Raw genomic sequence first — 24,634 nt, forward strand, 5'->3', positions numbered from 1 at the left:
ACATGTGATGCAGTGGTCCCGGTGATGTCATACCAATTGCACTCATTCATAAATCTTGTTTACGTTCAATTATGAATCAAGGTGAGTGAATTGAATGTGAATCCACACGTGTGGTATCATTCGCACATACTAACTCCCTGTGTAGGGTTGCCCTTCTCTTCACCTCTTCTTTAGGAACCCTTTAGGTTCCAGAGGGGATACTTACAGTTTTTGGGGAAAATGTAACTATCCAAACTCTATGACTTCAGGAGCCAAATCGCTAAGTTGAGCTCTTTGGGGTTTTGGTGCCTGACTTCTCCATAGTTCTGAGTGAGAAGGCTGGAATTGAGACGCAATTTTTGATGTGGAACCACTGACAGCTACAATAGTGTGGTGAACCATGGTTGACGAGCCCATGTGGGAGCTACTAAAATTAGTGTGAGCGATGTTTGCCTGATCTTTCGAACCAGAAACGGAAGGAGTGGGAGAGGTGGAAAACTTTGGCTATGATGTGAGACTGAAAGGCTTTCATCATTAGAAATACTGCTAGAATTCTAGATAGTTGATGTGGAGACGTTTGTGCTTGTCATCCCAGAGCCCCTGAATTGTGTAGTTGAGGAGATGGGCACCCCAGCCTGTGAGAGATGCGTCTGCTGATAGCAAGATCTGCGGAACAGGGTCGATGAACTGTTGCCCTTTACATACGTTTTGTGTTTTCCACCACTGCAGAGAGTGATGTGTGCGGCTGTCTACCAACACTAGATCTGTTAATTGGCCCTGTGACTAATTCCACAGATGTGCTAAGCACCCTTGTAGGAGATGCATGTGTAGTCATGCATGCGGCACTATTGCGATGCATGATGCCAACATTCCTAGCAGTTGCATGAACGTCTTGGCTGAATTTGAATAGTTTGAATCCTGGCTGTATTGGGAGAGGCTAGAGCTGTGAGAGTATGGAGTCCCAGACAGGACTGCATTTGTCAATGCTGAAGATGAGACTTTTGCGTAATGACCGTAAAACCCAAATTGGTGAAGTAGGTCTAACGTAGTCTGAGTGTGACAAGTTGTCTTCTGAGATGAGCTGTTACTACTGCTAGGCATTTTGTGAACACTGTGGGTGCAGGAGTTACTCCCATTGGGAGTACTTTGAACTGATAGTGTTTTCCTGCTAACACAAATCTGAGATATTTGCGATGAGCTGGGCGGATTATAATGGGAAAGTATGCATCTTTTAAGTGTAGTGTGGACATACAATCACCTTGTTGTAGAAGTGGAAGCCCTTGTTGAAGTGTTACCACATGGACATGTTCTGACAGTATGTACCGGTTTAACTCTCTTAGATCTAAAATCGGTATTAAAGAACCGTCCTTCTTGGGGATTAGAAAGTACAGAGAGTTAACCCCTAAACCTTAGTACTGTAACGGAACTAGTTCTATGGCTCCCTTTGTCAATAGAGATTGCACTTCCTTAACAAGACTTTGTGAGTGTGAAGTGGAATATTTGGAGGATTGGTGGTAAGCTCCAGGCAATAACCATGTCAGATAATGTCTATAACCCATTTGTCTGATGTTATGGACTGCCAAATGGGGATAAAATGTTGAAGTCTTCCCCCGACAGGTGTTAAGTGATCGGGGGTAATGAGAGAAGACCCTAGAGCGTCAAATAAAAAATCTTCCTCCAAAGACTCTTTATGTAATGCAACTCTGCTGCTCCAGAAATAAGCTCTTTGTAAGTTACATTATCATGTGGTGGTGATGCCTTTGAGGGTATAGATCGAGGTTAGTATCCATGGGAGGGTCAATAGTGTGGTCATTCCATGGAACTAAAGGCAAATGAGTATTCTCATCATCATCCTCCTCTATATCAGTTAGTGTATGAGGAGACCCCTGAGGTGTTATGAGTAGAGAATCTGAACATGGTAAATGTGGAGAACATGGTGGAGGTGGATGAATCAGACTTGTAGCCATGTCCTTCGTTTCTGAAGAGGAATCTTATAAGTAGTATCCTCTAAAGGACGTTTCAGTTTAGATGGTGTCATAGCTAAAATATGTCCAGTATCTGGATTGATGTATATCTTCTTTTGTTTAGGGTCGAATTTTTCTTTGAAAAGCTCCGGGATAGGTTCCAGAGACTTTGTGAGGCTTTCTTTTGTTTTCGGCGTTGAAGGTTTGAGTGCCAAAGCAGTCTTGACTTTAGGAGCGGAAGGTTTCAGCTCCGAAGCATGTTTATCTTTCGGCGCAGAAAGCATTGGTTCCGAACTGGTCTAGTCTTTCGGAGCGAGGGTTTCGGGTCCGAAGACGATGACTTTGGATGACTCGATCACAAGCCGGGAGGCTTGACTGTTTGTTTCGGCGCTGTGCCCGAGTGCCGGAAACATTGTCTCAGTGCCGACCAATGCCCAAAGGAAGTGGTGGTGCTAAAGCCCAATGCTTGATGCAAGAGGTTTTGTGGGGTAAAGGGTCTTTAGTACTCACGGTAGTCTGTCCCGAAGGCACGTCTTCAGACTCCAAATCAATCTCCAGTTCAGAATCGGATTGTGGAACATAGAAGGCTTCTTCCTCTTCTTCTGTTGACGCTTCGACCTATTCATGTTCGCATTCTTCCCCGAAGATATCCAGAGTATGTTGAATGCTTTGGAATTGGAACAGAGTCCGTTCCATCGGCAGAAGGGTGGACCGACTCGACTAGGCCAGAGGGCCGCCCGCGATGTTTCCGGCTGAAAGTAGAGTATTTCCTGATTGATTCGATACCCAGAGAACAGGGAAACGAGTACGAGAACAATACAGACGAAGGTACAGTGAATTGCGCACCAAGGGGAACCCAAAGGACGGTTTCGAACCAGAGTGCAGCAATACAGTTCCAAACCCGATGGCGGAAAAAAACAATCTAACAATGGAGTCGATGCCCATGCGCACTATCACCGAAAGAAGGAGTCACCTTACCTCGTGACTGGGAAGACTTCTTGGAAGAAAAACAACTTGCAAACATCCGGACCCAAAACTAGATGGCAGGAGTATGCAAAGTATGTATATCTATAGCACACATGCCTCGAACAGGAAGTTTTTATTCAGAACCTCTAGGAAGTCCTGCTTTTTGTCGCTGGACTGTCTAGAACAAGTAACCGCATTGGATCCTGTAGGAAGCCGGCACGAAAATGAAATATATTGTGCAGAGTCCAGGTTTTTTTATGAGCGGACAGGGGCTTGCTCTAGCAATCCCAAGGTGCTCTTCTATGGGGTAGTGTGGTCGAGCAGCCGTAGGCTTATAATAGAGGAGTGTAAGACATCTGCAAATACACACAATAGTCAATAAATGATGCACATGACTCAAGGAGATCCACATCAATTTATAAAATAAATATATATGTTTAAGCATCAGAATCGATTTGATCAGGTAAGAATGTTTTTCAATAGAAATGCTTTTGTATTTAAAAAGTCGACACTGTGCAATTTTCAGAAGCTGCAATGTTATATCCTTTGGGAGAAAAAGCAAGTGCGGCATTCAGGTACAGTATAGTGACTTATGGGACCAGTCTCCTGGAGATAAGGTGAGCAGTGAACAAGTTCAGAAGCAGCTCCAACAGAACACCACCAGCAGCACTATGGTCGCCAGGTGCAGGGTGCAAAACAGCGTTGGGTGCCCAATGCAAGTCTATGGAAATCAGTCATCGTGTAAAGAGGCTGCAGGCGTCGACTGGGAGGCCAGTCGGGCTGAACCAACAGGGGGTTCTCAGGTCTCACAATGCTCAGGTACAATGGGACACCTTTTGTCCTCATCTTCACCGCACTGGGGCGACAGGTGCAGAGGTGGCTTTAGGCATTTGCTTTTTCTTAGCCTGAGCAGTCGCGGTAGAGGGGGCTTGCGTGCAGAGGCTGCAGGCAACGTCGTAGAGTTCACTATGGGTTAAACCACGGGTGCAACCACGGTAGACTCGGAATCTGGAGGGCTGAGGTACCACAATGGCACCATTGGCCCACTTAAACTCGGGCTGGGTGTGACAGGTGCAGTGTTGTCTTTAGGCATCGAGTTTTTGAGGTCACTAAGTCCTCTCAGGTGTCTTGGGTTGCGGAAGCAGGTCCGCTACTTCACAGGAGTTCTTGGTTCCAGCGTGAAGTGCTGACAGGTCTCCCAAAATTTGAGGGACACACAGCTGCAGGACAAATTGTCTTTTGGTGCAATTATCGAAGCCAGCAGGCAGCCCAGCAGGGTTGGCGCCAGGTCAATTGCTGGGTCTTCTGTTCTTGTCGTTGCGACTCTTCTTTCAGGTCGGCAGGATCAGATTTTCTGGTGTCAGAGCCTCCCCTAAATACTGAATTTAGGGGTTTTAGAATATCATAGTGACCCTTGGGGTCACTATGTGTCCCCTATATGGCCACTTCCTGTGGGAAGTGGGCATAACCCTGTCTCAGAGCTCCTAAATTTGCCATCACAAAGATGACCACTTCTGAAACATCATGTTCAGCTCAGACTAGGCCACCCTAGGTGTGGTACTCGCCTGGGGCTGGCACACATACCTCACTGGCTAATTTTCTCGCCTGTCCAGGTGTCAAAGGGATCTGGATAAAGGGGTTCAGCTTCCTTTCATATGAGGGAGGCCAAAATCGCATTTCAAAGGCGGCAAGTTTTTTGAAGCTTGCTGGCCTAGGAAGGCTAATGAGCAGGTTATCCTGTGAGAGGGGGTGTGACACCCTCTTCCCGGGCAGGAAAAAGGCTATCAGCCTAGAAGACGAGAAACTGGTCTCGAGTATCAGGCTGGCAGACACCAGTCAGCCAACACAACAGAGGCTGGTAGGTTTTCAGGGGGCACCTCTACGGTGCCCCTTGACTGCATGTATTAACGAATCCAACCCTGGAATCAGTGTGGGTTTATTAATCGGAGACGTTTGATATCAAACATCCCTATCTTCGGTGAAGACATCATGTAGCAGGGGAATTGGTTTTCACCAGTGTCCAGCACACGTCTTAAAATGGCTTCCCTGGTCACTTGCACTGGCAGCAATGGCCTGACCAGCACAGGGGCATATCTGTTAATTCGGTTATGCCCTGATGTGTAATATTAAGCACCCTGCCTTCGGACTGTAAGGCCTGCTGTAGGGGTGACTTACAAATACTACATTCAGTGTTAGGGGACATGGCACACAGGGATGTGTGTCATGCAGTGTTTTCACATTTGTCTGCACCAAAGCATGTGGCCTGCAATGGCAGCCCTCCATGTGTTTGGTGAGGGTTCCCTTAGTGTGGCACAAATCGTGCTCCATCCCTCAGGGACCCTCTTTAGTACCTCAGGCCCTAGGTTGCAGAGCTACCATTTACTAGGGACTTACAGAGTGTGCTAAAGGTATTGCTAATTGGGAGAAACAAAAAGTTTGGGAAAGAGATCTGGAACTGGGGACCTGGTTAGATTAGCAGGAACCCATTCCTCTTCCAGCCAAAATCAAATCAAATACCAGGTAAAAAGTCTGGGTGAGTATGTCAAAAAGCAACACTTTCCTACCGATCCTTAGCAATGCTAAGGCGTTAGCAGCCTTGAAAGCGTATTTGTATCCATCTCTCCTTTCAACTGCACCAGGACTCCTGTTGTCCAGAGGTAAAGATGATAATAGTGCAACAGAGTACCACTCCCTTACTTCTGATATTACTATGGATTCTTCTTGTGGGTCTGATCTCAGAAACAAGGGATCTTAGTACTAGCACTTGCTTTGTTCAGTAACAGATATAATAGCTCATCTGGTGGCTTGAAACCAGCTGCGAAGGGGTTCAAATGGTCTGTTATATTGCTAGGTATTACTTAGCACCTAATACACGTTGCATCTTTGGGAACATTGAAATATGCTGCTCTACAGGGACAGAACCTCGTGGAATGTTACATTACCAATAGGTGAGAATTTCAAGGCTATATTGCCAAGGGATATAGGGCAGTCTATATTACGTGGAGAATCAGAGGATATGTTTCTTTATAAAAACTGGGGATTTCTCTGTAGATTCTCTTCATTGCAAACGTTTCAGAGGCTCTCAGGCTGTAGCCCATTTAGTGCTTGAGTTTTTTCTCCAAATCAATCATTTCTTCCTCTGTGAGAAAAATAGAACTCACATCCTATTCATTTTCTAGCTGCACAAGGCTAGTTCATCACTGAAAGAACTATCAATATTGAAACTGGTCTACTGGTATATGTCATAATGGCGAAAATGGTGTAAGCATTCAACGGCTTTTCAATGTTGTATGGTATAGCCTATGAACCATTAGACTAATCAGCACTAAATTTGTCATGTTCTTAGTTTAAATTCCTAAAGTTAGATCCCCCAAGTTTGATGCCAATTCATAGAGGATAAAGCTATTAGGGTGCTTTATTGTTATTTCTCATGGAATGAGGTGTTAAATGTAAGTAAAGAGGTGCAACTGCATAATAAATATTAAACAGCTAATAAGCCCACTCCATATTAGCAATCGGTTGGAGTTTTTAAAGAGCAAATATCTACAGACTAATCAATCCTTGTGCTCTGCTCAGTCTTGCAGTTCTTGTATAGCACACATCTACTGGACACTCGTCCTCGTTCTGTCTTGAAGGACTTTTTGCATAGCATATATTAGTTGTCAATTCCTGCCTCTATATGTGTGCATGTTCCTGTACAGAATCCTTCAGCTGAATAAAGAGCCCATGCCTCTGTTCTCGCATAAAAACAGAATAAGAAGCTAGTTACTTACCTGAAACATTAGTTTTGAGGATTGACTCTTCTAGATTCACATACTATACATATATCCCACCATCAAGAGTTTGAGCAGGAAAGTGCTACTTGTTGTTGTTTTTTTTTTTAAAATAAACATCCCTTAGAAGTTCAGTTATCCTATCTTCCAACTCAATCATCCACCCTGAAGCATTCTTGTTCTTTTTGCTTCCCCCTGCTTGCTATCTCATAGTTGATTCTTTTGCCAAGGTCACTTTTGCTTCCAGACCAACTCTTCTTACCTGAATTCTTAACCATACTTCTAGATAGCACAATTTGTCTAAATGTGCCTAAATGCAAGTACCAACAATGTATATAGCAGGTTTTTTTTTTTTTTTAAATATATTTTTATTGCAGGAATCAGTAAAACAATACAGTAACGACCAGTATCGTATTATAAACAACTTATACAAGATATAGCCCACCGACTCCCTTCCATAACGTTGCTATATAGCCAATCAGCCCATATCCCTGGGGTTGGGCGGCAAATGCAGTTGGGGTCAGTAGGATGCTGGAGCTGGTCCGGATAACACACTGTCCGTCATCTGCTTTTCTAAACAAACCCCAAACCCCAAAAAGAAACCCCCCCCTCAAAATTCCCAGTTACTGTGAAACCCCCCCCCCTCCCCCCCTCCTCCACCATCAGCGCCAGGGAGCTCATCAACATAGGATCCACTGCTTGACCCACGGGGAAGGTAATAGTGCTGTCATTGCTAATATTTAACGGGACTCGGGTCGAGTTGCTTCTTCACTTTCGGAGTCGCTGGGGGTACAATAATCTCTGAGGGCCTGCACCAGCGTTTCCCATTCTAACGCGGCCTCCTGCGCCTTCTCATTGCCCTGCCTCCAAGCCAACTGATACCGCAGCGCGCTCTCACCCGCCGCCCATTTCAAAAGCTCACTGTGCCATCTGCTGCCTGTGGGACCAGCTCGTGCCTTCCAATTCCTGGTCACCTCTCGCTTAGCAAGTAGGAGCCCCAGGTCGATAAATTTACTGGTGATTTTATTCCGGGGGGTATGGGGGAACCAGTGCAATAGCCCTACCGCCACATCGAATGATAAGTGCCTCCCCGTCACCTCTTCCAGAGTCGCCGCCACCTCCTGCCAGTAGGACGTCAGTCCTGGACAGGCCCACAGCATGTGTAGGAGGTCCGCCTCCTGAGCCGGGCACCTAGGGCACTCCGCCGAAGCCGTGGCAAAATAACGCCCTATGGAGAACATAATAGTGGACCAGTTGGAAACGGGCGCCACGTGTGCCCTTCCAGGCACGTCTCACCAGCTGGGACCAGGTCGTCTCCGGGATCTCCCTACCAATGTCCTCTTCCCAGCGGGACTTCAGTGTGGCGAGAGGAACCAACCCCTCGGCAATCAACCTGCCGTAGAGGCAAGTGACCGCCTTCACCGTGCCCGCCGACATCATGACGTACTGGCACACCTGAGACAATTGAGGTTCCTCTAGCCCGTTTTGCCAGTGCGCCTGGATCGCTCGCACAATGGCCGAGTGCAGCAGAAAGTCGCCCCGGGGGATCCCAAAGCGGTCAATGAGATCCTGAAAGGACAGGAGCGCTCCGTCCTCGTACAGGTCCCCGACGAGTTGTAAACCGGAATCCTCCCAGTCCGCCAGACGTGACCAATCTCCTCCGTGTGGGAGGGCCGTCAGCATCCCCAATGGTATTTCAGGCGCATATGGCGTCCGTAGGCGACCTCTGTTATGAGCCCGATTCCAACAGAGACGGACAGTCCGCTCCTCCATCGACAGGTCCCGTAGGACTAAGCGCTGTCGCAGCGCGATAAAGGAGAGGACGTGCCTGGCCATACCCGTCCCTCTACCGTCCTCCGGGCCTCTGAACTCCCTGGCTATCTCCTGGGTGTAGGTCTGGAGCTGCGCCGCTAGGTAATACTTCTCGAAGTCCGGCACAGCGAGCCCCCCCTCGTCTTTCGGCCTCATCAGGGTATTGAGGGTCACCCGCCGCCGGCCCGTTCCCCAAAGGAACCCGACCACCATAGAACGCAAGCGACGAAACGTAGCCGGTGGGACCCAGATCGGCAAAGTCCGAAAGTAATACAATAGTCGGGGGAGCGCCACCATTTTGAGCAGGGCGATGCGTCCCGCCACGGAGAGCGGCAGCGTGGCCCAAAAGTCCATGCTACCTCGGAGTGCTCGTATGCAACGGGCAATGTTTCCATCTAGGAGGTCGGGTTGGTCGTGGTACACAAATACCCCAAGGTATTTAAAGCAGTCGGGCTCCCATCTGATCTCCTTACTTAGCGCAGGAGTGGGGGTACCCCTACGCATCGGGAAGAGGCAGGTCTTAGACCAATTCACTTGGAGGCCTGAGACCGCTCCGAACTCCGTTAGCGCTAATTCCGCTCCCCGTAATGCGTCGACCGGGTCCTCCAGGAAGAGCAACAGGTCGTCCGCATAGAGCGAGACGTAATGTGGGCCCGCTGCTGTCCATAAGCCCGTATAGTGGGCTCCCGAGCGAAGATGTATCGCTAGTGGCTCCACCGCTAGTGCAAAAAGAAGCGGGGATAAGGAGCACCCTTGCCGCGTGCCACGCTCCACCGGATATCGCGATGAAATCAAAGGGCCCGATCTAACCCTGGCCGAAGCGGAAGCGTAGAGGACTGCTGTCCATTTGACAAATCCCTCCCCGAGGCCGAATTTCCGTAATACCGCGCATAGGTAGTCCCACTCCAGGCTATCAAAAGCCTTCTCCAGGTCCACCGATAAGACTACCGGGGACGGGGCATCCACGAATGGTTCCCCAAGCAAGCGGAGCAACCTTCGGATGTTCATAGTCGTATTTCGCCGTGGGATGAAACCGGCTTGGTCTTCATGCACTAGGGAACTCATATGTCCCAGCAGCCTCGAGGCCAAGATGCTGCTCAATATTTTGTAGTCCACCGTCAGCATTGAAAGGGGACGGTAGGACCCCGGGTCAGACGAGTCTCGGCCTGGTTTGAGGAGAGGAACCACCAACGCCTCACACATCGAGCCAGGGAGACGACCCAATCTCTTCGCCTCCCTGTAGACCACCAGTAATCGAGGGGCCAAGAGGTCAGCGTAAGCTGCATAGAACTCCACCGGAAGGCCATCTAGGCCCGGGGTCTTGTTCCTCGCCATCCGTTTGATGGCCCCGCGGATCTCCCCTAAGTCGATGTCAGAACCCAGGGTTTCCGCCACTTCCTGTCCTACTGTGCGGAGTTCCAGTGGGCTAAGATAGTCGTCAAGCCGGTCTGGGTCACGTGCGGAGCGACTGCGGTATAAACTTTCGTAGTAATGCCGGAAGCAACTAAGAATCTCCGGTTGGGTGCACACCTCGGTCCCATCCGCCCTACGCATATTTGTCGTCGTTTGGGACTGGCGCGTAGGGTTGGCCAACCATGCCAGTAACGCGCTCGACCTGTCGCCCTCCGCAATAGACCGGACCGTATAGGCCTTATAATCGAAACATCGGAGCCGTTCGACCTCCACCGCTACCTTCTCCCTCGCCTCTACCGTTTGTGTTTGCAATTCCGGGTGTCCGGGGCGGCTAATTTCGAGCTCGCGGAGCGCTCGGTCCGCTGTGTCTAAGTCAGCCAGGATAACACGCCGCATGCCCACCTTCTTAGAGATACAGTAGCCCCTCACCACCACCTTGAAAGCGTCCCATTCGAACGCCCTAGTACTCGCGGAGCCGCCGTTGGACGCAAAATAATCCGTGATTTTCTCCCCTAGGTCCGCCTTGAAGACACTGTCCTCGAGGATCTCGGGACGCATCTTCCAGGTGGGTACTGCCGGTGTCCCAGGGAACCAGCGAATGTCCAGTAGGAGGGGGTTATGGTCCGAGATGGTCCGCGATAAGTACTCCGATCGGACCGCTGCCGAAACTAATTCGGACGAACCAAGAAAGCTATCTAGTCTGACATGCAGCTCATGAAGGCTCGAAAAGTATGAATAATCTCTAGACGCAGGGTGATGCGCCCTCCAAATGTCCGTCAAACCCCAGCGGGTCTGCCAATCTTGACGGCCCTTAGCCGCCCGCCGGACCGGGGAATCGGGGAGCGGGGGATGCGAGCGGTCTATGTCTACATCCACTACGGAGTTAAAGTCTCCCCCCAGCAGGAGGGGCCCGGCGAAAAAGTGGGCCAGCGAGCCCGATAACCTGGAAAGGAAGGCAGTCTGGTCCACGTTAGGAGCATACACACAGCAAACTTTCAGGTCCCTCCCTCCTAGTGTGCCTGATATGGCCACGAAACGCCCCTCTGGGTCCAACACTGTCCTCGTGACCTGGAAGGGGACTCCTGCCCTAATCCATATTAGCGCCCCCCTGGCATAAGCAGAGTACGCCGTGGAAAAGACCTGCCCTCGCCACCTACGCTGAAGCGCCGCCCCTTCCGCCTTGTTCAGATGCGTTTCCTGCAGCAGCGCCATTTGCACTCCCCTACGCACTAAATAAGCATGGACCTTGTGACGCCTGGACATAGTGTGAAGCCCCCTCACGTTCCAAGTAATACATTTCAAGTCAGCAACATCAGCCATTGTCCCAGAGTGTTCTTGCACAGTCTCCCCGTTCGGGTCCCCACAAAGAAAAAGCATCAATCCTCCCAGCGCTGACGGCGGCCATTTTCCCCAACCAGAACCAAACCACCCAAAAACCAACAAAGCCCCCCCCCAACCACCCCAGAACAGGACCCAAACTACACCATCTAGATCCCATCCAAACCTCTACGGAGATCAACCCCAAAATCCCCACTAGTCCTACGGTCGCCACCGTAGGAAGGCCTTATGGGCCAGGTGCGGGCTGAGCGGAGGCAGTGGGCCCTCGTCGCCCAGGCTACCAGGACCATAGTAAGCCCCCCCCTGTGTCAAAACCTTCCGGGGCAAGAGCAGCAGCCCCCCAACCCTCCCTCCTTCGTTGTCAGCAATAAAGAACGGCAACCGCCTCCCCCCTGCCGGGCCCCCACCCAAAACAAGGCAGCATATCCCGTTACCCTTGTCCGTCCAAAAGGTCCTCCACCGATTTCGGTGTGATCACCGGTGTATGGGTACTGCCTGCCACTGAGTCTTCCGAGTCCGATGGTGCCCCCTGAGCACCCGGGTTTTCTTCCTCCTCCTCGATGACTTCGCCTCTTGCTCCCGACAGTTCCGACAGAACTTCCAACACTCCCCTCCGCTCCGATGATGTCTCCGCAGTCGAGGGCCCTCCCGTGCGGCCGCGGCGGTTCCTGACCCTCTTAGATCGCCTCCTTTGTTCCGGCTCCTCCGCCTGATGGGTCGAGGCGCTATAACCATCTTTCCCTGTCCGGTACAGTTCGAGCCAGTCACAGACCTCCTCTGGGGTGTCGAAGAACTGGGTTTTGTCGTCGACAATGACTCGGAGCCTTGCGGGAAATAGGAGTGAATATTGGATGCCCTCACTCCTGAGTTCATGCTTAACCGCCAGGAAGGAGAACCGCTTGCGCTGCGTCTCGTAGGTGTAGTCAGGGAAGATATTCACCTGACTGTTTGCAACCTGGAACGGGCCATTGTGCCTGGCGGCATTTAGGATCAGGTCTCTGTCCCGGAAATGTAGCAACCGCGCCACCACTGGCCTTGGGGCTCGTCCCTGCTGTGGGGGCCGTGCTGGGACTCTGTGGGCCCGTTCTAGAGTGTAAAAGGAGGACAGGCCCTCCAGGACCACCGTGTCTCGGAGCCAGGTCTCCAAGTATCGCACCATATCGCCATCCTCGATTTTTTCCGGCAGGCCCACCACCCGAATGTTATTCCTCCTGTTGCGGCCTTCCGCATCCTCCGCCCTCCGTTCGAGGGTCTCGATTCGGGACATGGCATCCTTTATCGTCGCAGCCAGGGTTCTCTGCGCCGGTCCTAAAGTCTTCACCGTGCCCTCCACCTCCTTGACCCGGTCTGAGAGTTTACCATGGTCTGCCCTAAGGAGGCCCAGGCCGGTCGCCACCTGGGCAATGTCCTGTTGGAGGGCCGACCGAGTTGCCTCTATCGCTTCCAGTACACGGTCGAATTGTTGCTGGAGTGGTGCGCCACCAGGTCGTTTAGGGTCTCCATGCTCTTCCTTGTCCTGGGCTTCAGAGTCTGAGGTGGTCTGGCTGGATCCCTTGGCTCCTTTAGGCTTCCCCATGCTGCCAGGGGCTCTCCGCGAGGGTCCCGGAGTGGGCGTCTCCGTGTACAAGTGCCCAGCACGACCTTCCCGGGATTTCGTTCTCAAGTCTGGTACGGGCGATCTCCTTCTCCAGAGCCTGTGGAGACTCCGCCGCTTCGGCTCACGCCACCGCCACGGCGTCCGAGGGCACCGATAAGGGGGCGGAGACAACCGTCGCCGAGTCGGGCAGGCCCGTTCACCCACTATAGCTCCGGGGCGAGGGCCACCAACTCCCTCGGTTGACCTGTGGCGCCAGAGTGTTGCGCCATCCATGTAGTTGGGCTGGCCAGGAAATCGTAGCTAGGTGCGGAGTCGCGGTGCAGACCACCGCCTGGAACAGAGGGCACCCGCGCCCAGTGCCCTCTAGTGCGTGGGTACCCGCCCGGTCGTCTAATCGAGTATGAACCCGTTGTAGAAGGTCCGAACCTGCCAATGTCCAATGTCTAAAACAACTGAGGATGGTGAAGCCGGGTGCCAAGCGACACCTGCGCGACCTCCTCAACTCCGTATTTTCGATCAAGGGGACAAAGGGGTCCGGGCGCCATGTTGGGTCGCACTCCGCAACTCCGCAAACTTCGGCGTTTCTTCGAAGCCACCCCCGTCCAAACTCCACCAAGGCCCCCGGCAGGGTGTCGTCGCCTCGCTCAACCGAACGCGGGGTCTGGGGCGCCCCTCAGCCTCCGATTTTCAGGATAATTTCGGGCTTAGTCCCGGAGCCGAGCTCTCAGGCGACCATCGCCATCGGCGCCCAAGCCACGCCCCCAATGTATATAGCAGGTTGTGTGTGCTAGGAGCTAAGAAAAAGATTAGGAGGGTGTAGGAAGCTGGCTCTGTATATACTATACTAAAATTAGGTATAGTGTGCACAGAGTCCAGTGGAACCCCAAAGGTAGGCAGAGGTAAAAGTAGATAGCATCTTAATTTCCATTTGTGGTAGTGTGGGCGAGGAGTAAGACTATCAGAGGTTAGTGTTAAGCATTTGCTGTACACACTCAATCTGCTAATGATGTCACACACTCAAAGACTGAACTCAGGTCAATTTGATTTGTATAAAAATAATATTTAGTTATATTTATTTGTAGAACCAAGCAAGCCTGGTACAGGTAAGTATAAATTATTATTATTTTTATTATTATTATTAATTAAATTTATTGAGCGCGACAGCTACTCATTAGGGTTTCCCGGCGCTAAAAGACAAATCAACAACATGAGGCAGAAGATTTAGAGATCAAAAAGCCAGGTTTTCACCGCTCTGCGAAATCGCATATGACAGTTTTCCATCCGAATGGCCAAGGGAAGTGAGTTCCACAGTCTGGGTCCTAAGTTCGCAAAGGAACCACCGCTCATTCTGGTGAGTTTAAACTTCGGTACATTAAAGAGATGATGGGATGAGGAACGAAGTGAGCGAGCAGGAAGGTAGGGGCTGACAAGGGCCTGAAGGTAGAGGGGAGCTGATCCGATGTTGATCTTAAATGGTACTTTTAAAGGCAGGTTGAACAATACAAGCAAGCTGAATGAAAATTACTTTGTTACAGGTTTGTAAATGCTTTCAATACAGTGGAAATTACTGTTAGATTACTTTTGATTACTCTACAGATTACAATATAGATTACTTTTTCTACTCAGTGTGATATGTCTAGATATCACACTGGGACATTTCCTAGAGAAAAGGTAAGTACAGCAGTTTTTAAGTTATTTGCAGTTTTTCAATTTTTCATACAAAACCACTCCACACGAAACAATTTTTAGGAAAAAGCACTCAATGCAATCCTACTGGAAGGAGCTATCGGTTTACAGTTAAGTACAAGTTTGTGGGAGTTGGTATTCTGGGGTTAGAACCAAGGTTTCTCCAGGGTCAAGGATGCACTCTCAAAGCACCCTCAGTGGCACTAAGGCGGCCGGGTGCAGAGCGCTAAGGCCAAATGTTATCCAATGGGGGATAGGGGACCACTGGTTGGTGGTTGCTCACGAGCAGGCCACAAGGTTGTGGGAGCAAAGCTCCTGGTGTTAGGCTCAGGGAATAGGGGATTCAGAGTTAGCACCCAAAGTACATCAGCAGGGGCGGCTGGGTGCAGGGTGCTGTTTTGGCCTAGAAGCTGCAGGCGACGTCGGGAAGTCCTGTGGGGGGTCAACCCACGGTGGACTCGAACTCTCGACCGCTGGGGGATCACGCTAGGACAGGTGGGCCACTCGGACTCGGGCCGTAGGCATCGGGTGCAGGAGTGGTTCCAGGCATCGGGTTTCTTCCTACTCAGCAGGTCAGAGTCTGACTTGGGAATTTCTTTTGAACAAAGCTGCTGTTCACAGGAAATCCGGTCTTTGTTGAAGGTAATCAGTCCTCCAAAGGGTTCTGAAGGTCGCTGGCTGCAGGACAAGGCCACTTTTAGCGCAGAATCTCTGGGAACTGTATACGGGCCGGAAAGGCTGGGGCCAAGTCAGTTGCTCTCTGCTGTCTCCTCTGGTTGGCTTCTTCTTTCGTCCTTCTTCTTCCTAGGTTGTGGGAATCTGTCTTCTTGGTTCAGGGCTGCCCCCTAATGCCCCTAGATGCTATATTTAGGGGGGTTTTAGGGATCTTGAGGTCAGTAGCCAATGGGCTACTGACCTTAGGGTGACTACACCCTTGATGTGCTCTGATAAGCGAGTGCCTGCTATCTGCAAGATGGTTGGTACTGAAGAGTGGGCTTCACCTCACCTGCCCCACCTGAGGGGTGGGGTTGGAAGAAGTGGGTACATCTTCTGGGCTGTGCTAATTTTTCCTGCCTGTCTTCCCGCCGAAAAGGTGGGGAGACAAGAAGGGGGCCTACTCCTGATAGCAGGAGAGGCTGGGGGTCGCATTACAAAGGCGGCAAGGCCTTTGAAGCTCCCCTGCCACAGATGGCTCTTCCTGACCTGTGGGAGGTGTGACCACCTCGGCTCAAGAAAGGCTTTGTTTCTGGGCTCAGGGAGAACATGTCTTGTGGTGCAACGCTGGTGTGTACCAGTCAGGGAGCCCACCAGAGGCTGGTCGGGTTTTAAGGAGCATCTCCAAGATACTCTCTGAGTGCATTGTTCATTCATCCCACACTGGCATCAGTGTGGGTTTAATGTGCTGAGGATACCAAACTTCCCAGTTTTTAGTAAAGCCATTATGGTGCTGTGGAGTTCGTAATGACAAACTCCCAGCCCCATATACTCTTAATGGCATTACTGCACTTATAATGACTAAGAATTGGTCTAGACACAGTAGAGGTGCAGGGCTTATGCACCTGTATCCTCACCACTGGTATAGTGTATCCAGCTAGAGGGGTGGCTGACCTATGCCAGGGCAGTGGTTTGTGGGCATGCCCCACAAAGATGTGTGTCATGTTGACTCCTTAGTTTATTCAGCATCAAAACACGCAGCCTGCAATGGCTGTGTTTGTAATGGTACAGGGCTTCTAAGGGTGGCACAATAAGTGCTGAAGCTCTTAGAGGCCTTCCCTGGCCACAGTGCCCTTGGTACTCATGGTACCTTTTACTAAGGACTGATGTGGCAACAGAGGTGCCAATTAGCGGTCCAAGGTACAGTTTTGGGAAAGAACACAGGCCCTGGGAACCTGATTGGCAGGGACCCAGGGCACATCAAGTCAAAGTGCATCAGTAGTCCGGCAAAGAGTGGGAAGGTTACTGCAACAGAAACACAGCTTCCTACAATGGGCAAAAAACACAAGGTCATCTGCCTGGCTAAATCACCAGGCAGACCACCTGCTCATCAATAAAATGCATTGATCACCATGTGTCACCTGTAAACCGAGGTAAACTTGAAACCTGCATTTGAACTGACATACTTGGATATTTACTTTCATGCGCACAGCACAAGAGAACCAAAGAGTACACTTTTAAGATGCATCAAGGAGGTCAGGTTACTCTTTCCATCTTAGGCCTAGGGACTCAAAGCAGTCCATAACTTTTCAGTGGAATTTTTGTGTCTACTCTAAGTGGATCATAGAGCTAAGCGTTATATATATCTGAAATTCCTACAGTGTGACTTCATACAAAGTTACTTCCGCTATCCCCTCAATCTCACTAATAGCACCATTTCACCTGCAAACTTCTACGAAGAAACTGCTAGACCTACAACCTCTACCATGAAGAGGGTGCTATGTATCCAAGTGTTTCCCAAACTGTGGGTTGTGACTCACTGGTAGGTTGCAAGCTGATTTTTGGTGGGCAGTGAAAGTCCAAGCAATAAATAAAGATGCCTTTACATTCTGCATTGATTTTGTCACATTTGATGCACTTCAATGACAGAGGTGAAATGTCAGGTTATGTCTTCTGCCAAATTGCTGCTTAAATTTTTAAAGATGGAGACTGGTGTTTAAAAACTCATCACACTTCGCTGTAGGATAAAAAGAATATAAGGCACAGGTAGTGCAAAAGAAAAGTCTTTAGGATGTCATTTTTTGTAACACACAACACATTGGAGATACCTGTAAAAGAATTGTACATATTTAAGAGTTACGGAAGCGAAGTGTGAAGGAAATAAAGATTTTAATGTTATTTTATGTTAATAGATTTAGAAAAGCGCATGGCTGCCCCAGCAACGTGGCATCCCAGCGCTAGAACCAGAAACACAACGCAGGGTGGAGACGAGGGGGCAAAAACCAGACCGGAAAGAGCCATGTTTTGATGGCCTTTCTAAAGGTCCCATGATTCTGGATGCTCCTCATTGTCACAGGGAGAGTATTCCAAAGGCCTGAAAGACCGCCCCCCCCCCCCAACTCTTGCTCTTTTGACTCATGGAACCGCCTCCAGGTGCAGATCCGCAGAGCGCAGTTTACGGAGCGGTATATAAGGCAAGAGAAGATTGGACAAGATAGGAGGCACTTGATGGGTGAGGATTTTGTGGGCGATACACAAGATCTTAAAGTGGATTCTCTTATCCAGAGCCAGCCAGTGTAATTTAGGAATGGGTTTCAATGGGGGTCAATAGGATCAAAACAAACCAATTGAGACACATTACTTGATAATGCACAAATGATAAATATTGTCAGAAACCCGATTTCCACAAACCATTTGTGTACAATATCATTTGATCAGTAAAACTGCATGTGAAAATTTAATTGTCAATTCAATGGATAACGCATTGTCCATAAATGACATGCACTACCATACAATGCTTTGGTTATATCACAAAAATCTCCTGCCTCATGTCCATTAACACTAGGTGGGTCACAAAGGTTTGTCGTTCTAAAAAGTGTGTCATGCTTTTAAAAAGTTTGGGAAGCACTGATCTATACTATGATCAAAGGTGAAGATAACAACACCGCTATGCGGCAAGATTTGATGTTAATATTCACAGGGCTTACTGGCTTTTGTGAGAGAATCCTCCAGGGCTGAGCACCATTTTTCCTCTTTCTGATATTTTAGGACCTGTTCCTCCAGAGTGGAAACTTTTTCTGTCATCTGCTCCAGGGTGCTCTGCTTGCTTGCCAGCTCCTTCTCCAACACTTGCTTCTGGTCTTTCAGTTTAGCTGCCAATTCGTCATACCTTTGTTCTTCACATTGCACATGATCCCTGATCTGCAGAAGAAGCTAAATAAAATAGAAAATTTATTTAGAAGGGCTCCAGAAACTGCTACAATACAAAACTGAGATATAATATAAATATTATCTTTAAAGCACAAGTTACTACTTGTGTAACGATATATCTGTAAGAGACATTAGTTAGTGATAGATTCCTTACCTTAGAACATCCCCAGGCGTCAGACTGGATCCGGAAATTTTTGCGTAGCAATACCCCTGCGCGCTGGTAGGCGTCGTCTGCGGCTCCGCGTCCGTCGTCGGCGTCGTGAGCGCCGGGATGACGTCATCGGAGTATATAGACGGCGCCCATGCGTGCTGACGTCAGTTCTGATAACACAGCTTTTCTGCGCCAGATACGCAGAGCCATGATAGAACTAACACTGGTGCCATTGAAACTAGGGCCCTGAAAGGGGATGACCTTAACCCTAAATATCGGTTCGCAGAACGGGGAGGATGGGAGGGCGGTAAGGAATCTATCACTAACTAATGTCTCTTACAGATATATCGTTACACAAGTAGTAACTTGTGCATCTGAAAGAGACACGTTAGTGATAGATTCCTTACCTTAGAATAGATACCCCAGCAATACCAACCCCGGTGGTGGGTCTGCGAACCAATATCACACCAGAAAGTCCTGGAGGACGGAACGGCCAAAGAAGCCATCCCTCCGGACTTGACTGTCCAGGCAGTAGTGTCTTGCGAACGTGTGCAGCGAGGCCCACGTGGCTGCCTGACAGATGTCCTGCAGGGGGACACCGCGGCCCAGGGCAGTTGTCGTTGCCGTGGCCCGAGTGGAGTGAGCCCGCAATCCAGCCGGGGGCTCCTTCCTCGCCATGGAGTAGCATGCTTGGATGCACAAGATGATCCACCTGGAGATGGTCCTCTTGTGTACAGCCTTTCCCTTCTTCGCGCCCACGTAACCAACGAAGAGTTGGTCATCCACCCGGAATTGGCGAGTGCGGTCCAGGTAGTAGGAGAGCGCACGTTTTGGATCCAGACGGTGGAGCCTCTCTTCCTCTTTCGAGGGATGCGGAGGCGGAAAGAAGGTGGGCAAGGTGATGGACTGCCCGATGTGGAAGGCCGTGACAACCTTGGGCAGAAAGGAAGGTCGTGTACGCAACACCACCTTATCAGGATGAACAGACAGGAAAGGCGGAGAAGAAGAAAGAGCCTGGAGCTCACTCACCCTCCTGGCAGAGGTGATGGCAACCAGGAAGGCCGTCTTCAGCGTAAGGAGACGAAGAGGACAGTTATGAAGTGGCTCAAAGGGAGCACACATCAGATAGGTGAGAACAAGGTTCAAGTCCCACTGGGGCATCACGAAGGGAACAGGAGGGAACATGTGTGTGATGCCCTTCAGAAATCTACTCACTATAGGGGACTTGAACAAAGAAGGCTGATCTGGTAGCCTCAAGAAGGCAGAAAGAGCAGAAAGGTACCCTTTAAGAGTGCCCAGAGCAGAGCCCTGCTGGGCAAGGGAAAGAAGAAAGAGCAGCACTTCCGAAAGGGGTGCAGAGAGGGGATCCACAGCCTTTGCTGCGCACCATGCCACAAATCTATTCCACCGGCAGGCGTATACCGACTTAGTGGAGGGACGCCTGGCTGCCAGAATGATGTCACAGACTTCGGGAGGCAAGTCAAATGGCCTCAACTGCCGCCGCTCAATCTCCAAGCTTGTAGGTGGAGACTGGACAGGTTCGGGTGCAGGACCGTCCCCTGCTGCTGCGACAGAAGGTCCTCCCGAAGAGGCAGACGAATCGGGGGATCGACTGACATGCTGAGTAGCTCGGGATACCAGTATCTTCGAGCCCAGTCCGGAGCCACAAGGATAACTTGGGCCCGGTCGCGCTTGATCTTCTTCAGCACTCTGGGCAGAAGTGGTATAGGCGGAAAGGCGTACAACAGGCCGCAGCTCCACTCGCGACGAAAAGCGTCTCCGAGCGAGTGCCGCCTTGGAAACTCCAACGCGCAGAACTGCTGACATTGCGCGTTCTCTTCTGTGGCGAATAGATCTAACCAAGGCTCTCCCCACTGTCGAAAGAGACCTTGCGCCACGTCCGAGTTCAGACGCCATTCGTGATCCATCATGCACCGGCGGCTGAGTTCGTCCGCCCTGGCATTCAGAGAACCTGCCAGGTGTTGAACCACCAGAGTCACGCCCTGATGTTCCAGCCACTGCCAGAGGCGCAGAGCCTCCTGGCAAAGGGTCCACGACCCCACACCGCCCTGTTTGTTGCAGTACCACATGGCGGTGGTGTTGTCGGTGAACACTTGCACCACGCTCCCCCTGACAGAGGGGAGGAATGCCTTCAGTGCAAGACGAATCGCCCGCAGCTCCAGAAGGTTGATGTGGAGCCGGGACTCCGCCGGAGACCAGAGGCCTCTGATCTCCGCCTCTCCCATGTGGCCTCCCCAGCCCTGGAGGGACGCGTCCGTCACAACTACGTGCTCCGGCTGGGGTAGAGAGAGGGGTCTGCCACTGACCCAGTCGCGGTCCGTGAGCCACCACTGCAGTTGTTTCGCAGTGCCCTCCGAGATCAGGACATGATCGGACAGGTTGCCCTGATGCTGGGCCCACTGAAACTTCAGGTCCCACTGCAGAGCCCGCATCCGCCACCTGGCGTGACGCACCAGAAGGATGCAGGAGGCCATCAGTCCCAGAAGCCGCAGCGTCAACCTGACCGAGACCCGGGATAACGGCCCGAAGATAGGAATCAGAGCCTGAATATCCCGAACCCGCTGCTCGGGTGGGTAAACCCGAAACTGCGCCGAGTCGAGAACCGCTCCGATGAAAAGGAGCTTCTGAGAGGGACACAGGTGTGACTTCGGCACATTGATGGAGAACCCCAGCAAGTGCAGGAGGTCGGCCGTAGTCTGGAGGTGGCTGACGACTGTCTGGGGCGAGCCCGCCTTCAACAACCAGTCGTCGAGGTAGGGGAAGACTGACACCCCTTGCCTGCGCAGATGGGCTGCGACCACCGCCATCACCTTCGTGAACACCCGTGGGGCGCTGGTAAGGCCGAAGGGGAGCACGGTAAACTGAAAGTGCTCGTGGCCTACCGTGAACCGCAGGTAACGCCGGTGGGCCGGCAGGACGGGGATGTGGAAATAGGCGTCCTGCAAGTCCAACGCTACCATCCAGTCTCCTGGGTCCAGGGCAGCCAGGACCTGAGCCAAAGTGAGCATCTTGAACTTCTCCGTACGGAGGAAGCCGTTGACGTTCCGCAGATCCAAGATAGGGCGTAGGCCCCCTTTGCCCTTCTTGGGTACCAGAAAGTAGTGGGAGTAACAGCCACGTCCTACTTCTGGCCCAGGAACGCGCTCGATGGCCCTCTTGGCCAAGAGGGCCGAAACTTCCTCTTGCAGAAGTCGCAAGTGATCCCCCGACACACGGTGGCATTGAGGTGGCATGGATGGAGGGGAAGACTCGAAGGGGAGGGAGAAACCCCTTCGTACAATTTGCAGCACCCACCTGTCCGAAGTGACTGTATGCCAGTGGGAGAGGTGATGGCGAACCCTGCCTCCCACAGGCGTCACATGGGCCTGAAAACTCGGACTAGGAAGGTTTTGAGGCGGGGGCTGCTGAGGGAGGTGTGGACTGGCCTCGCCGCTGGCCCCGACCACCGCCACGGCGGTTCCCACGGCCGCCACCGCGTTGCTGAACATTCTGCGGCGCGTGGCTGACGGTCCGTGGTGGGGCGCCCCTTCCGTGGCCACGAAAGGAGCGAAAGGCACCCGATTGCTGGCGTGGGGCCGCAAGGCCCAAGGACTTGGCCGTGGCCCTGGAGTCCTTAAAACGTTCCAGCGCATGGTCTGCCTTGTCGCCGAAGAGGCGACGGCCATCAAACGGCATGTCCAGGAGAGTGGCCTGGACATCGGCCGAGAAATTGGCGGACCTCAACCAGGCGTGGCGTCGAACCGCCACCGTCGTTGCCATCGCCCTGCCCAGTGAGTCCGTGGTATCCAGCCCACACCGGATGGAAAAGCGTGCCGCATCTCGGCCGTCCGCAAGGGTTTGGCTGAGTTTAGCCCTGACCTCCTCAGAGCATTGTGGCAGCACCTCCGCAACCGTGTCCCACAGAGTGTGGGTGTAGCGGCCCAAGAGACAGTTGGTGTTCACTGACCGGAGCCCTAGGCTCACAGACGAGAAGACCTTCTTCCCGAACTGCTCAAATGTCTTGGATTCCCTGTCGGGCGGGGCCGACGGGAATGCGGACTGGGAGTTGGAGGCCTGGATGACCAGGCTCTCGGGGGTGGGGTGGGTGGACAAAAAGCAAGGGTCGCCCGGTGCCGGGCGGTAGCGTCTGGCCACGTTCCTATCCACAGGGGGACCTGTGGCGGGCTTGGACCAAGTGCCCAGCAGAACGTCACACAAGGCCTCATTGAACGGCAGAAGGGGCTCCGCGGAGCCGGACTGCTGTTTGAGTACCTCAGTGAGGAGATTAGTCCTCACGGCCGCGACGGGGAGCTCAAGGTTTAGGGCCTTAGCTGCCTTCGTCAACACTACACTGTAAGCAGAACCCGCCTCCGAAGCCACAGTCGGGGGCGACGTAAATCCAGTGTCTGGCGATGTGTCAATACCACTGGCCTCCCCAAGCTCATATGTCCAGTCCTGATGAGACTGGCAATCACGTGCCAGAGGGTCCTCGGACCCCTCCCACTGCTCCTCGTCACCCGGCTCCTGGAGACCAGGATTAACAGCCAGGGCCTCCTCGTGGAGATAGAATTCTCCGAAGGCCGACGAAATCGGCGCCCAGCGGCACCCCTCCGACGCCTGAGGCGGACCGTAGGAAGCATTGGGGTCGGCAACCACTACGGCTGCCGGGGACGACACCTGAAGGGACGTCGCCGGTGAGGTCGCAGGGTCGACCGGCGAGGTCCCGGATCCGGAGCCGGATCCAGCGAGGTCGCGCGGCGCCGGGGCCGAAGCACCCGACGTCGTCGGGCCGAAGCGCCCGACCCGGAAGGACCTCCAGACGGAGCCGATCGGCCCGAAGGCGCCACGGGAACCGACTGAGGAGGGAGGGCCCTCATGGCCATGAGGTACCTCTCGACCTCCTCCTGCGACGCGCCGTGCCCAGGGACCCGAAGGTGTGGGGCAGGCGGCGACGCTTGCGACTCCCGCGGAGCCGCGTGGGCGGTGTCGCCCGAATCCCCGGTCGCATCGTGCGAGCGACGGGGCGGGTCGGAGGACCGATGGTGTCGCTCCGACCTCTCATGCCTCTTACCTGAGGACTTGGAACCAGACGATCGGTGACCACTCCCGGAACGTCGATGACTCCGACCTCGCGACCTGTCCCTCGACCTCCCGTGGGACCGGGACCGGGACCTGGAGCGGCGCGGGGCCGACTGCCTCAGCTCGAGACGCTTGCGGGACCGCTCCCGCCTAGCCTTCGACGTCAGGGCCCGGCAGTCGTCACAGGTTCGATCGTCGTGGTCGAGGCCTAAGCACTTCAGGCACCGGCGATGGGGGTCCGTGACCGACATGAGTCGGCCGCACTTCGAGCAAGGCTTGAACCCGGGCATCCCTGGCACCGATAGTCGAGAATCGACTAAGTAGAGGATCAAAAAGATCAAAAAAGTTTTCAGTCAAAAAGTGACTGGGGGTAGAGCTTCTTCCGGATCTGCGCTAGCTGGCGCGGAAAAAAGAAGAACTGACGTCAGCGCGCATGGGCGCCGTCTATATACTCCGATGACGTCATCCCGGCGCTCACGACGCCGACGACGGACGCGGAGCCGCAGACGACGCCTACCAGCGCGCAGGGGTATTGCTACGCAAAAATTTCCGGATCCAGTCTGACGCCTGGGGATGTTCTAAGGTAAGGAATCTATCACTAACGTGTCTCTTTCAGATACATTTTTTAATACTAGCTATATCAGCGAGCTCAACTGTTAAATGGGTGCACAGAAATAAAAAAAGAAGGTTTACCTCTATACTGATAATTAATATTTATTTTAGCCTTGCATAACGCTACTTTACTGGCGACTAGAATTATGCGGCAGGTTGGTGGTGGGCAAATTATGGGTCATGGTGGAATAAAGTATGCAGCAAGATAAGGCAAATTATGCAGCACATTTTGTGATAGTATTACTTCATTATTTAGTACTTTTTTAGGTTTCACCCTCATAGCGCCTGCGCTTGTAAAATCTATTGTTAAAATATTTCTTAAAAGGGACTTACACCCCCCCCCCCTTTGTTTTTCATTGGTTCTTGAGCTTTTTGCTTACTTTTCCTCCGTTTCTAGTGG

General features: G+C 51.9%; 1 protein-coding gene across 1 annotated transcript in view; it reads right to left on the reverse strand.

Moving 5' to 3' along the window:
* CNTRL (centriolin) overlaps positions 1 to 24,634 on the reverse strand; it is an 857,679-nt gene that overhangs the window by 100,623 nt on the left and 732,422 nt on the right. Inside the window, exon 37 of the mRNA XM_086920986.1 lies at positions 18,170 to 18,395. Within this exon, the coding sequence (XP_086777112.1) occupies positions 18,170 to 18,395 (226 nt within the window). The remainder of the gene's footprint in view (positions 1 to 18,169; positions 18,396 to 24,634) is intronic.

Source organism: Lissotriton vulgaris, chromosome 5 (assembly GCF_964263255.1).
Source record: "Lissotriton vulgaris chromosome 5, aLisVul1.2, whole genome shotgun sequence".
Classification (NCBI taxonomy): domain Eukaryota; kingdom Metazoa; phylum Chordata; class Amphibia; order Caudata; family Salamandridae; genus Lissotriton; species Lissotriton vulgaris.